Source organism: Perognathus longimembris, chromosome 19, assembly GCF_023159225.1.
Source record: "Perognathus longimembris pacificus isolate PPM17 chromosome 19, ASM2315922v1, whole genome shotgun sequence".
Taxonomy (NCBI): Eukaryota; Metazoa; Chordata; class Mammalia; order Rodentia; family Heteromyidae; genus Perognathus; species Perognathus longimembris.
The window spans coordinates 39561875-39575633 of NC_063179.1; the positions used below are offsets into that span (position 1 = coordinate 39561875).

At 35.1% G+C, this 13759-nt stretch overlaps 1 protein-coding gene across 2 annotated transcripts in view; it reads left to right on the forward strand.

The window, feature by feature from the left end:
- The window catches only part of Cwc27 (CWC27 spliceosome associated cyclophilin), a 186686-nt gene that overhangs the window by 29539 nt on the left and 143388 nt on the right, over positions 1-13759 (forward strand). For both annotated transcript variants that reach the window (XM_048368469.1, XM_048368468.1), the window contains one exon: positions 1583-1740. In XM_048368469.1, coding sequence (XP_048224426.1) covers positions 1583-1740 — 158 coding nt within the window. The remainder of the gene's footprint in view (positions 1-1582; positions 1741-13759) is intronic.

Consider the following 13759-nt stretch of genomic DNA (forward strand, 5'->3'; position numbering starts at 1 on the left):
CCAGATGGGAGATGGAAGAGACAACTCAGAATGCCTGGTTCTCCTGGGAGCGGAGGAAAGAGGATCTAGGACAATCACGGGTTTCTCATTTGGGGGACTTGAAAGAAGTATATAACAGAGAAGGTAGACTTGAGAAGGATGAAAAATGAGGCTAATTTTATACCTTTTGAGGTCAAGACAAGTAGGACATGTCTAACAATAATATGAGTCTAGAAGTTAAGATCAGGTAGTATAGGAAAGGATGTGAAAGTATAGATTTTCTCTTAGTGTTTTGTTTCCTTTTTCAGAAAAATGTCTTATGTCCACAAACAGAATTTTATGACTTGTTTGATGTTTGTTTTACATCTCTAGAAGCCCATGCATGGCAGTTCTATGTCTGGTTATCGACTTGGTTCTTAAGAATTACCTTAACAATGTATCCAATGCCTAACGTATGAAACTGTAACCTCTCTGTACATCAGTTTGATAATAAAAATTTGAAAAAAAAAGAATTACCTTAACATCTTGTTGAGAACATTCACAGTTTCTTTCACAAGAGATTTTTGATTTACTGAATCTGCAATAAGGGCTGGGACTAGACAAATATCCATGTAAAAAGCCCCTGACTTCATAGACTACTGTTATTGAGGTTCACGAACCTCAAGTCAAGAATAATGCTTTACCATTACTCACTAGGTCTAAGAATTACAAGAGGAAAATGATCCACTTGGTATAAATTACTCCTTCCTTTTCTCTCTCCTGTACATCTTCGTCAATTATTAATGCTAAAGTTCTTTTGGAAGTTAAAGATATAACAGTAAACAAAACAGGCCAGAATTTTAGACCTCTTAGAGTATTTTCCTTCATTATATGAGAAACAATAAGCATAAGGAAAGGAAGCCCCTGAAGGGGTGTAGAGAGAACTAGAGGTGGGAAGGTGATTTTACCGTTTAATAGGGCTACCAAGAAAAACATCACTTAGAGGGAAGCATTTGAAGAAAGAGGTGAAGGAGAGCAAAGGGAAAGAAGGTGCATATCTAGAAGAAGAGCATTTCAGGATAGGAAAAACAACATCAGAGTTGGCTAGTGTTGTTTAGCTGGAGTTTTAGAATATGTCAGACAGGTGAAGGCTTTGGGTGGATTAGTGATCCATTGCTATTTTTTTAAGAGTAGTGATAACTATAAATTGGGTTATAGGAGTAAGTCTCAGCTTCTTCTCTATACTTGTTCTTGAATTAATCTGTCAGTATCGTATCCAAATGCCTGTGGAACCACAATTTCCACTGGCATGAAGGTAGAAATGTTGATAGACACAATATACAGATCTAATACACAAAGGGAGCAGTCTGTGCTACACAGAGGGGCTGGACATGGATTGAGCAAATAGCTTTCCTGAGTTATTCTTACACTCCCATAGTGAGACCATAGGGATATTCCCATCTGGAGAAGATTCTTTTGAACCTTTTTGGTTAAAAACAAAACAAAGCAAAGGGAAACAAAGCAAGACAAACCTGGCCTATACAATGAGAGGTTGAGATAAATCTGTGGAAGTGAAAGGGGAAATAGAATGTTTGGCATATACTAAGTTTCAGCTTTTTTTCAGGATGGAGAAGATGAATGTGGAGAGCCTGATGAATATATTGACAGTGATGAGAAGAACCTGATGAGGGAAAGAATTGCAAAGAAGTTAAAAAAGGACATAAGTACAAATGTGAAATCAGCTGGAGAGGGAGAAGTAGAGAAGAAACCAGTCAGCCGTAGGTGAGTCAACTGCTATGCTGGGGATCCTAACTTCTTTTTATACTTTGATTCAACTGAGATTCAGTGGTATATTAAACTAATTTTCTATTAAACTGATTTATTATTTTGATAAATTTAACAGTTGTACACAAAGATTGGCTCATTTGGAGAAAAGAGTAAACAAAAGAGTATAGGCTTAAAATAAGCATATACCTTTTAAAAATGGTTTTATATACCTTTACATATAGGTAAGAAACATATTAGCTAGGTATACAACATTGTATTTGTCTGACTCCAATGAGAACACTTGAGTAATTTGCATAAAAAGGAAAGAGAGGGCCTGAAAATAATTTAGCTGAGTAAAATATGTCAAGACTTGTGAAGAAACTGTATGGGCCCAAAGACATTCTTAAATGTCTTTTCAAGTCTGATTGAAAATACCACAATACTGTAACCTCAGTGGTGTCATAAAAAAAATTTCAGTCGACTAAAAAAAATTCAGTCTGGTGATAAATTTTACTAGATTTTGTAACTCACCATTTTTTCTCCTGAAATTTAACTCAATTAAAAAACTCCAGTGTGATTCTTTTATTACTACTTTATAATATACAAATATATAAATAATGCTGCTTCTAAAAAGTAATAATATTTTAGAATATTACTTGTCTGAGTTTGGGATAAGACAGACAGAACTATATATAAATTACATTTTCTATTATGTTTCAACCTTATGAAGGAAAGATTAAGAATAAAACCATTTCCATTACAGTGGTGCCTCATTTTTTCCCCCTTGTATAACCAGAAAAAAACAGTGATCCCCAGAAATTTCCACTAAAGGTAAAACATTTTTCAACCCAGAAATGGCACATAGAAGTCATCTTAATTGTCCATCTTTCCCAGCAACATTCACCTATCACTCTAGTAATCACTATTGAATAATTTAATATAAATTAACTTTGGCCAATATTGACTAAAGGCTTTCATAGTCATATTCATGATTCATAATTAATCATGTAAAAGATCCTCTCATAGATGGGGTGGGGATTCACCGGAATACATAATAGACAAGTGTGGAAATGTCACAAAGGTATCTGTGAGGTCCACCCTGGGAGGGCTCCATGCAGATGCCCCCCACCTGTTTAAATCTGCCCCAGTACTTAGATACTGGGCACACCTAGAGGCAGTTACCTCCTCCTTCTCTGAAGTCACATCCAATCCACCTGGCCATACCTCCCACCTTTTCCTATATAACCTGGATCAACACAAGTCTCTGCTCTCCTTCCTTTTCTCTATTTTTCCCTTCTTCCTTCCCTTCTATCTCCCCATGCCTCCATCTTGTGTGGGCTGGCAGTTTGTTTTCCCCTCAATAAACTCCCTTCTGCCTCAACCATGTGACGGGTTTCCTTTCTGGCGAACCTTACAATATCCTCCCTTATCTAGCTAATGCATGTTTTTTAAAAAGTGTGCTTTGTAACTAAAGTCAAATTGTGAATATGGTCGTAAAGGCATAATTCTATTAACATTCTTGTTTTCTGATTTTAAGAATTATGAGCATTTTTAAGATTATACTTAAACTGTTTATAAAATTTCTAATAGAATGTACTTGTTGTTGTTAGGTGTTTCATAAATTCTACTACTATCATCTCATTATTCTTAATACAATTTCGAGTATATACCTTATGTTAGTAAAATTGATCTTAATGTGATTTAGTAAAATTGAATTTTCTGTAAGAACTAGGTAGGGCTTATTTATGATGTAAGTAAGACCTTTTAGTATATTGCCTGAAATGTGTTCATCCTTAAAACAAAAGGTTAACTTTTAAAGCTTCCTTGTTTGTGTGGTAGCCTAATAAGCAAATAATTGCATTAGTGGTTAATGTAGGAATAGCATCATGAGGATAATGGGAGTCATTGAAAAGTTTCTACAAGTAAATGACATGTAGAGATTGTATGTAGCATAGAGAATAGATTAATGTAGGAGCATCTTTGGCTGCTTAAATACTAATAAAGTACCACTGACTGAGTGGCTTAAACAACAGACTCTTTTGATAGCTCTTGAGGCTGAAATTGAACGTTAAAGTTCAAGCAAAATCGGTTCCTGGTTAGAGCCATCTTTGTGACTTACTGACAGCTACCATCTTGCTGTGTCTTTTGTAGAATGACAAAGTTCTGGTATCGCTTATGATAAGGACAAGGACACTGATCCTATCATAGGATTCAACTTAATTAAAGGTCACCATAGCTTCACATTGGGCTTTAAAACTTCAGCATATGATTTTTCCGGCTCATAGATGAGTGCTCTATAATGAGGGAGGAGACTGGATGAGGCCTGGTAAGAAGCTTCTTCAGTAAATTCACAATAGAAACGATGGTGACCCGAATTAGGGTACTGTTTAGTCTACAGGATGCTTCCCTTGAGGGTATGGTTTCAATAATAGTTTCTTACATTAGAACTTCCTAAATGGCATTTATTCATGTGAATATTTTTTCCCCTTTTGCTAAAGGGTATAGTTTACAAAAGTAAGAGCAGATAATCTTTTGTATATCAAGTACTTTGCTAATCTGCTATGAAATTTAAGTTTAAAACATAAAAGCAGTTGTTCAGGTAAATAAAATGAGTTTTATGTGTGTTCAGGTAAACTGACCTAATGTACCAATAAAATATAGCTTCAAGAAGAAAAACAAAATGAAAGCAAGGCAGTCAAGATGGAGGAGAAAATAGAAAGCATTTATGTTATCACTAGGTGTTTAAGCTTATTACTTTCAAAGGAAACTATAGTCTAGACAGTTCTATATTGACTTAGAGAATTTCCAGATATCATTAATACTTTTGGTTAGTTATACTAGCATCGGTATAGCTTATGCTCAAATCTTGGAGTTGATTTTTGGTTAAACAACAATAGTTATAAAAAAAACTACTGAGTGAAAATATTATGATAGAATGATTATTATATTTAAGGACATTCTCTATTCAATTTGAGTTATGGAAAAAATTACGATATCCACGTGAAATCAGTGTTCTTCATGCATACAAGCCTGTTCTAGATGTTTGTGAATACTTGAGTCTGTTGTCCTTTAGTCATTTTAAATTCTGAACAGTTGGCTTATGGTAGGCTACTCAAGGAGCCCTGAAAAGTTTAATTCTATTGAAAATTTGTGGAATTATTTCTATTAGATTTCACATCTAGAATATGTTAAAACTATTTGTTCAGATGTTAATCCTGCAAGCAGGTTTATTGAGTCCTCTTTTATTTGAGTGCTCTTTGAAATGTAACTTTCAACAAATTTACATACAGTAGAATCTTACTCTAGTAATATATTGCCAGAAATATGTCTAGTTGTGCCTTTGTAAAGAACTTAGGGGATTCATGGAAAAAAAAATTCAAAACCCTTCTCCCTTCTGCCCTTATGAAATAGAGCCCTCACATCTTATTCTGATTTCTCTGGATTCCTAGTTCTGAATATGTCAGTTCCACTCTTTTATCCAGTCCACTGTGCTACTCGTGTAGAGCTCTGTTTTACAGGATGTGTTGTGTAGCAGTCGCTACCATTGACTTCTGTTTCCATCCAAACACATGCTGCCAATGCTTCTTTATTACTCAGTCCCCCGTGTTTACAGATTCCCCCAATCTCCAACTCAATCTCAGCACACCACCTGGCTTCCTGATTCATGCACTAAGAGGAAACTTCTTCAACTCTTACCCCTTTCTCTTTTTTATCTTACCCTGTCAGACCAATCTGTATCTTTTTCTTCTCTTTAAAAGGAAAGGACTCCTTCATTCAATGTTCTCCTTTGTCTTCTGTTTTCTTCCTTTGCTGGACTTGCCCTCTCCCCCTTTTTTATGAATAGATTTAAGCCTCTCCCCATGTTAACCAAACCTCTCCATTTTATTTTCCTCCTGACTTTCAGTTTATTTCTAATTACAAATTCGTCTGGCTCTCCCTCCATTCCTTCACTGAAACAACTAAATTCCTATAACTGAAAAATATAATAGCTATTTTTCAATCGTTTTCCTTGGTTTCCTGTGCAAGTTTTATCTTGGACAATTTTGTATTTTGCCCTTCTTGAAACTCATTTCCCTCAAGAACCTTACCATTTAAATTGTTGTCTGTTGTCCAGGAACATTTATTTCAAATGGGGGAACTTATTCGAAATACAGTTTCAAGCCAGTATAAAGGTAGCTCAAGCCTATAATCATAACTATTTGGGTGTGGAGATCAGGGGTCACCCAAGCCAGCCTTGAGCATAAAAGTGTGTGAAACTTTATCTTACCCAAGAGCTGGGTGTCGTGGTGCACACCTATCATCCCAACTATGATAGCAGTATTGTGGCTGAGTAAGGTTGCTTGCATTCATCCCCAGTGAAATGGGGAGAAGAGAATTGCAGCCAAGGCTAGCCCTGGCATAAAGGGAAACTCTATCTTGAAATCCATTAACGCAAAAAGAGATGGCACTAATAGAATAGCAAGTAATGTAGCAAGTAAGCCCTGAATGAGGGAGAAGGGGGACAGGGAGGGAGAAGGGAAGGAGAAGAAGGGGAAGAGGAAGGGGAACTAAAGGGGAGGAAGAAAAGAAAAGGAGAAGGGAATAGAAAGGAAGGGAAGGGGAGAAGGGAAGGGGAAAAGGGTATTAGACTGGCCCACCTCACACCTGACTGGTACACAAAGTATATTGCTGTTTGAGAAGCAAACATCTTAGCCTCAAGGTCAGCAACTTGGTACTACATTCTCTTAACTCTTCACTTGTACCCTCTTCACATTTCTTTGTAGTGAGTATGACATTAAGTTAAATTTTTTTTTCTTCTTTGTATACCCTTATACTTTCTTGACCGTATTGTATTCATTTATGCTTGTATCTTCATGGTCAAATATTATAGTATAGGTATGCAAATATTTGTATGAATGAACCAAAACTGAAAAAAGTAGAAATTTCCTATTCCTCCAACAAATGCATGCTCTCTTGATTCCTTTTTGCAATGTAAAATAATGTAGAAATGAAATATATTTTATAGTATCACCTCAGATAGGCATATATATCAGTTGAACTTGGTTTGAGTCTTGAAAAAGATAAAATATCAGTATAGAAAAACATGTAAAAAAAGGTAAGACAGAATATGTTATGATAAAACAGAATAAGACATGTAAAAAAGATAAGACAGAATATGATATTTGAATACTCACTATTTAAAAAATTTTTATTTTGGTAAACATTAAATATCTGAACATTTGACTCATATGAACAGAGGTCCTACCCTTGACTAAGTTAACAAGTTTTGATATTAGGCTGTAAGAAAAAAAAATTAAAACACTCTAGTTTGCTTTAATGTGCACTCAGGTTGATTGAAAGATCCTAAGAGTTAGTTTGCCTTTTAGTCTTAATTTTAAATCTTATTAGAAAGAATCTTCTTTTGCCTGTAGGTGGAGCTCAGCAGCTGCAGGTTAGTTATGTGAACTAAGTTGAGTTTTCATCCCTGCCTGCTGTTTTTTAGCATCTATATATTTGATAATAAATGACGGAATAATAAAACAAGCTGAAACAAGCAGACTAGCCAAAATAAAAATACTATCATTTTACATAATTTCTATCATTTAATCTTATTGTGAATCTTCTAATGTATTTTCCTTAAATCCCATCGTATATCAAAGATATTTTGAAACATATTCTCAAATCACAATGACTTTGTAATAATTTTTTTTAAAAATTTCTTTTTGGCAGTATTCAAGGCCACAAGCTCATTCTGCTTTCTTGCTTAGCCTCTAGCTCTGCTTTTTGATAGTTATTTTGAAAATAGAGTGTCCTGGACTTTTCTGCTTGGACTGGTTTCAAGATTACATCTTTTTGGATCTCAGCCTCCTGAGAGCTAGGATTACAGTTGTAAGCCACCTGTGTCTAGCTAAAGATTTTAATAATACTCTTTCAAGGCTAACCAGAATGCTATCAATTTTGGTGTTTGAATGGGTTCTTATCAGCCATGTTCAATTTATCTGACATATATGGATGACTATACTACTGTTCCTTTTTCATGAAACAGACCTCTTATTTGGTACAGTTTGGCTGTTTTCCTCATGAACTATGTTAGTTTGTCTAAATATGAAATATCGTATTTAATGATAATGGCAGGAATTTAGGTATGACTGTTAATATTGAAGATCAGAGGCTGGACACATAAATGAACAATTACTAATTTTAGTCTCTCTGTCTTCATTTGTTGGACTTGTAGCGTATGGTTGGGACTTCTTCTGGAAACTTGAGTTCTTTCTTTTCTTCCTGAGAATTTCTGACCTCAAAAAATTTAAGATTTCTCTTAGCCTTAGAAATTTGTGAGTCTTATTGTACTTTGTCTTCTGGTTTTGTTTGCTTTATGATCAGACTTAGGAAGTATGCGGCTATCCTTAGTGTGTAAACTTGGTTTTCTTAAGCATATTCAAAACAAAATTTTAGTATTTAAATTTCAAAACTTGAAAAGATAGTATATGTTTTCAAATGGTAATACAATTAAAATATAATGCCACAATAAAGACTGGAATTCAAAGGCCTTGTAAGAAACCAATTTAAATGATTAGAATAATTATCTCCTCCTTTCATCAAAACATATTTAGAGAAGGATATCAGCCATGTAAAGCATTTCTGTCCCCTTTCACTCTTTTCCCCTCAAAGTAATATACTGAAAAAAAATAGAAAGTAGATATTAGTTTGTGAATAAAGAAATCTACGCTTTCTTTGGTCTGGAATAATAATGGACCAAATGTGTTTTCAGGAAATGTTTGGGTTCAACAGCAGAGTTTAACCATTGAAACCAGCCTTGATTATTTTAATAACTTTTGCATGTGAACTTACAGTTACATTTTATGTTTTCTCTTAAACCATCCTACTCATAAATATGTTACTCTTGTAGCTAGCCACTGTACAAGAGCTACTATGTGCCAGGCTCTTGGTACCCGAAAATACAGAAGTGTTTTCTGTTTGCACATGTTTATTACATTCTTGTGTGGTTTGAATGTGTACCCCCCAAAGTTCATGTGTTTGAATTCAATCCATGTAAATCATAGTGACAGATGGGTCCTTTAAGAGATGATTAGATTATGCAGGCAAATTACAGTGATTAATGTGATTACTGCTGGAATAAGCTAGTTATCTTGAGAGTGGGATTCTGATAAAAGGAAGAGTCTTAGTCCATTCCCTTCATCCATCCTTCCCTCTTTTCTTCCTCCCCCACCCCCTTCTCTCTGCCTCTCCTGCAAATGAATATTGAACACATGGCTGCCAGCTTACCTTACCACCTTTGATCATGTCTTGATAGTCCAACAAGTTCCTTTCTAGTTGCAGAACTCTCAATTTTGGACTTCCTTCAGAACTGTAAGAAATAAACCTCTGTTCTTGATAAATTTTCCAGTCTCCAGATAGTCCGTTTTACCAGCACAGTAGGAATAAGAATTGTAAGCAGTTAATTACCATTTAATATGACAAGTACTCTACTAGATATACCTGTAAAATATTATCTGTGTTTCAAGCAAAAGATCAAAACCAGGTTTAAAAAGTTGAGAAGAACTAGGCATGGTGAAATTTACTTAAGTTCCAACTTATAGGAGGTTGATACAGGAGGATGGCAAGTTCAAAGCCAACCTGAGCTATACAGTTAAGACCCTGTCTTAAAAACAAGCAACACAGAGTTGATGATAAAATTGCCATTTTTACAAGTTAAGAACAGTCACATATCAGCAGTTTTCATGTATATCACCCTGATTTATTTATTTCTCTTTCTCTCCTCCCTCCCTCCCTCCCTCCCTCTCTCCCTCCCTCCCTCCCTCCCTCCCTTCCTTTCTCTTTTCTTTCTTTTTATTGTGCTGGTTCTGGAGCTTGAACTCAGGGCCTCAGCCTGTCCCTGAGCTTTTTTGCTCAAGGCTTTTTTGCACTTCAGCCCTGTACACCTCCATTTCTGGCTTGTTGGTGATTAATTGGAGATAAGAGTCTTTCCTGCCAAGGGTGGCTTTGAACAGTCCTCAGATCTCAGCTTCTTGAGTAGCTAGGATTACAGACTTGAGACACCAATGCCAGCTTGGGTCATTATTTTAAAGGAATAACATTTTAACATTAAGTATACTTCTTTAAATTAATGTGTCATAATCTTCTGAAGTAGATGGAATGGTTTGTTTTATTGTCTTTCTCTGTTATGGTTAAAATCTTGGATTAGTATCAATTATAATACAAACCATATAATAGTTTGGTATTTCTGGCAAGCTTCCTTTTTTCTTCTGTTTAGATTTTTAAAGCTAGAATTTTTGGATATTCTCAGCAAAACTATTTCTTGGGCTATTTGAAATAAAATACCACTTTTTAAATGTCAGCTCAATTCATTGGGAATGAATTAATCCATATTCAAGGAGTCACCTTTAAAATAAAACAAAAAAAAACCAACCCTTGAACTTCAGTTATATACTCCAGAAGTAAAACAGCCCTACTGTTTTTACAATTAGGTTTTGTACAGCAGACAGGAAGCATGTGGGGGAAGAATCTCCTGTCAAATGGAGAAGTGTTTTCATATCTTTAGGATCTTTTTTGTTTGTATTACCCTTGAGAATTATCATCTATTGATCTTGTAGCATCAGTTTATAAGGAATAAAACTTGAAAGATCACTGAGATTATATGCAGGGACCATTTCTTTAAACTGTTCTGTATTTGAAAAAGTATTCTTTAAACCAGAACAGTTGTAACCACAGCGAGTAATTTTGAGATACTTATTGCCATCTTGGCCATTGCATTATAAATTCACTTGTAAATTAAATAGGCAAGTATAGTTTGGGCATGTTAAGAAATTGGCCACCCATGATTCAAAATCCCTTGTTTTGACATGAAATGACACAAGATCTTGAGCAAAAATTATGGTCAGGTCCTTTTCCCTCTAACTTTTCAGAGATGTTACTACTTGGATTGTGAGCATTCATTGAGTTGCTGCTTTGTGAATATATACTGTGCTCGCTCCCAAGAAACAACTGCGGAAGTCTCAGAGTCTGTATACATTGCTTATTGTCTAGCAAAGAAGACAGTCATATCAATAAATAAGGGCTGTGAAGTATTCATAGGTGGAATTGTTTGTAGTGAGTTGCTGTTATTCCATAATTATTTGTTATTATTCTACAATGGAGTCAGCCACTTACTTTTTTTTTCTCTAGTTTCACCTCTACCACAAAGCTACAGTTTGGGGTATGATTCTTATTTTACAATAAAAAAAAATTACCTCAAACCAGGACTTTCCAAGTTGGGGTGACTTCTCATACTCCATGGCTAGAAATTAGCAAATAGTAATTGAGCCTATGCCAGTCTTATACTCTGCAAAGCCTAGAAAAAGGTTGGTAAGGACCTAATCATCTGTGTCCAGCTAAAGAAAGATTGGCACAGAAAATTTCTAACAAAATGTGATGTTGCAAATGTACTTACAAGTCTATATAAATGTAGGGATAGATTAGTAGAGGGGAGCTAAAGCAGAAAGACAAATTAATGGATTATTACTTTAGTGAGAGGGAGAGATAATAAGGAACTATCATACTATTTGTAGAGATATTAAGGTGGCTAATGATCAAGTTTTGATAACAAATTAGATATAGGAGACCTAAAAGAAAAAAGACATATTCTAATGACTGTTAGCTTTCTGGCTCGATGAATTGACTAAGTAGTGGTGATAACACTGATATAGGAACACTGGAGGTGACTGGTATTTTTTTTTCTATCCTTGTTGACATACCTAAATATGCCTATGTATAGTGTACATCCTGAATGTTTTTATTAGTCATCTTAAATTATGATGCTATGATAACAACAGGAACAACAACATTTCATTGAACAACTAAGGATCTGCCTCCTGGGTCTTAGGATGAAGATGTCTTCTTCCTCATGTCAAAGGGAAGGAATCATGATGGAATTCCTGGAATAATAATGGAATTATTGAATAATAATGATAGCTTTAGAAGTTTCTGCTCAGAAGTGGCTTATATCATATCATCTTTTCATTGTCCAGAGAAAATGATGAGATTAAGCCTGATGCCACTAGAGTGAAGTTTAAACAATTCATAGAGTAGAACTGTGAACAGCTAGCAATGGTAGTGCAATGTGCTTTCACCAGACAGATAAACTGTTGTAGATACCGGTGACTATACAGTAAATTTAGTTATCACCTTCCTGGCATTTTAACTTGTCCTCTTCCAGAGCAAATAGAATAAAGATTGTGTTGCTTTTTCCAGATTTGAAGGAAGGCAGGTTGTCCTTACAATCATAGCTTTTTTATTTGATATCATAAGGATTCTGTTTGGTGCACACAGATTGGTCAGCTCTACCAGCAATAGCAGAATGAAGGGGTCAAACAGCCCAGGCCCCTGAAGACTTTGTGGAACTACTATTCCATCTCAAATTTCCTATTTCTGGCCTTTTCCACATGAGATAAAATAATCTTCAAGTTGTCTCAGTTACATTTTGGGGGTGTCTGTTCTGTGCATCAGAACCTCAATCTCCATGATATAGTAAGGGTATTTCTTTCATGACTGTGACTAGTGCAGGTGGGAATGTGGGAGGGAGGAAATGAATAACTGCTTTGTTATTTCTGCTAACTTCCTTAATTGATTTTCTTATTTTTCCTGGAAGACAATCATATTAGTCTGCAACCCTCAACATTCCCACCCTTCTCAATTTTGGTAGGTTACCTTGTTATATCATTAAGAAACCAAAAACTGTGAGAGAGAATTTGTTCATTTTCCTACAAGAAATCTACCTATCTACAATTGATCTGTATTCTTCTTCCTAGACGATCTCTTTATTCTATGCCCTGGTGCTGACATCCTTTCTCTTTCTCACATACTTTGGGAAACTGCTATCTACTTCGTGCTTTGTTTACTTTGTACAGGTCTCTTGTTTTTCTTAGTTTTCCAGATATACCAAATGGGAGCTTGTTTCTCTTTGTTTTTTGGGTTACCTCCGCTTGAAACTCTTCTGAGTTCCTCTCAGTAATTCCTAGCATTTCTACAGTCACTTGTTCAAATGCCTTATTAGAGAGGCCTTCTCAGACTACACTGTTTAAAACAATTGCCTCCATCTTTACTGCGAATGCAAATCCAAGTGATCTAAGGGAAGATATGTAAAATTGGTGTGGGATTTTATAAAATGCATATTTAGGACTCTTCAATAAAAGAAATCTCATTCAGTAGGTCTATAATAACTAAATCAGTTTTTCTTTCCCACATGCTTATGGCATTTGGGTGGGAGGCTGAGAAGGAAGATTGAGCATTCTAGTCCAGCTTGTACTACAAAGTGAGACCCTATCTCAAAACAAACAAACAAAAAACGCACCCCAAATAAACCAACAAACAAATGTCATTTTTTAAACTAAATTTTTACAACTTTTTAAGTTTTGCACTTTTTCATCATCATTAATCTTCTAAAGGAGTGGATATTATTTTGTCAGTTTTATTGAATCTGCTTTTACTTAGGGTTGTCCTAAAAGTAGATTCAATATAAAATATTCAGTAATGACCTAGTTTGAAGAATAACCTCACAGAATTTATCACAGCTATTTTCTTCCCTTGTGTCAATTTTGATAGTTGTTATCTCTCCATTCCCTAGTCCTTGTTAGGTGGATACAGTTATAGAGTGTGTCTCAGTTCACTCAGTCTATGTCGTTTTAAATATGTCTGGCCTTTAAATGTATATACGTGAGTATTAAACCTTAAATAGGATTCTCCTTTTTATTTTGAAGCAAGTAAGTGGCTTGGCTAGATTTTTTAAAGTGTAATTTTGTATATGGTTTATTTTTCTTCTACTCTCTGAAGTTTAAAAAAAAAACGCTTAACACATTTTCCTAGTTCCTAACTTTGTTAACTTGTTCTGCTTTCCAGTTTATGGTTTTCATTTAGCTGCTTCTTTATAGATTTATTGTTTTAAATAGTCTCAAAATTTGTTATATCATAATTGGCAGGTTTCTATCCTGATTGAAAGAACACATTTCTTGTGGTCAGAGGTGGGTATTAATTGACATAAAAGTTATGTTGCAGAATC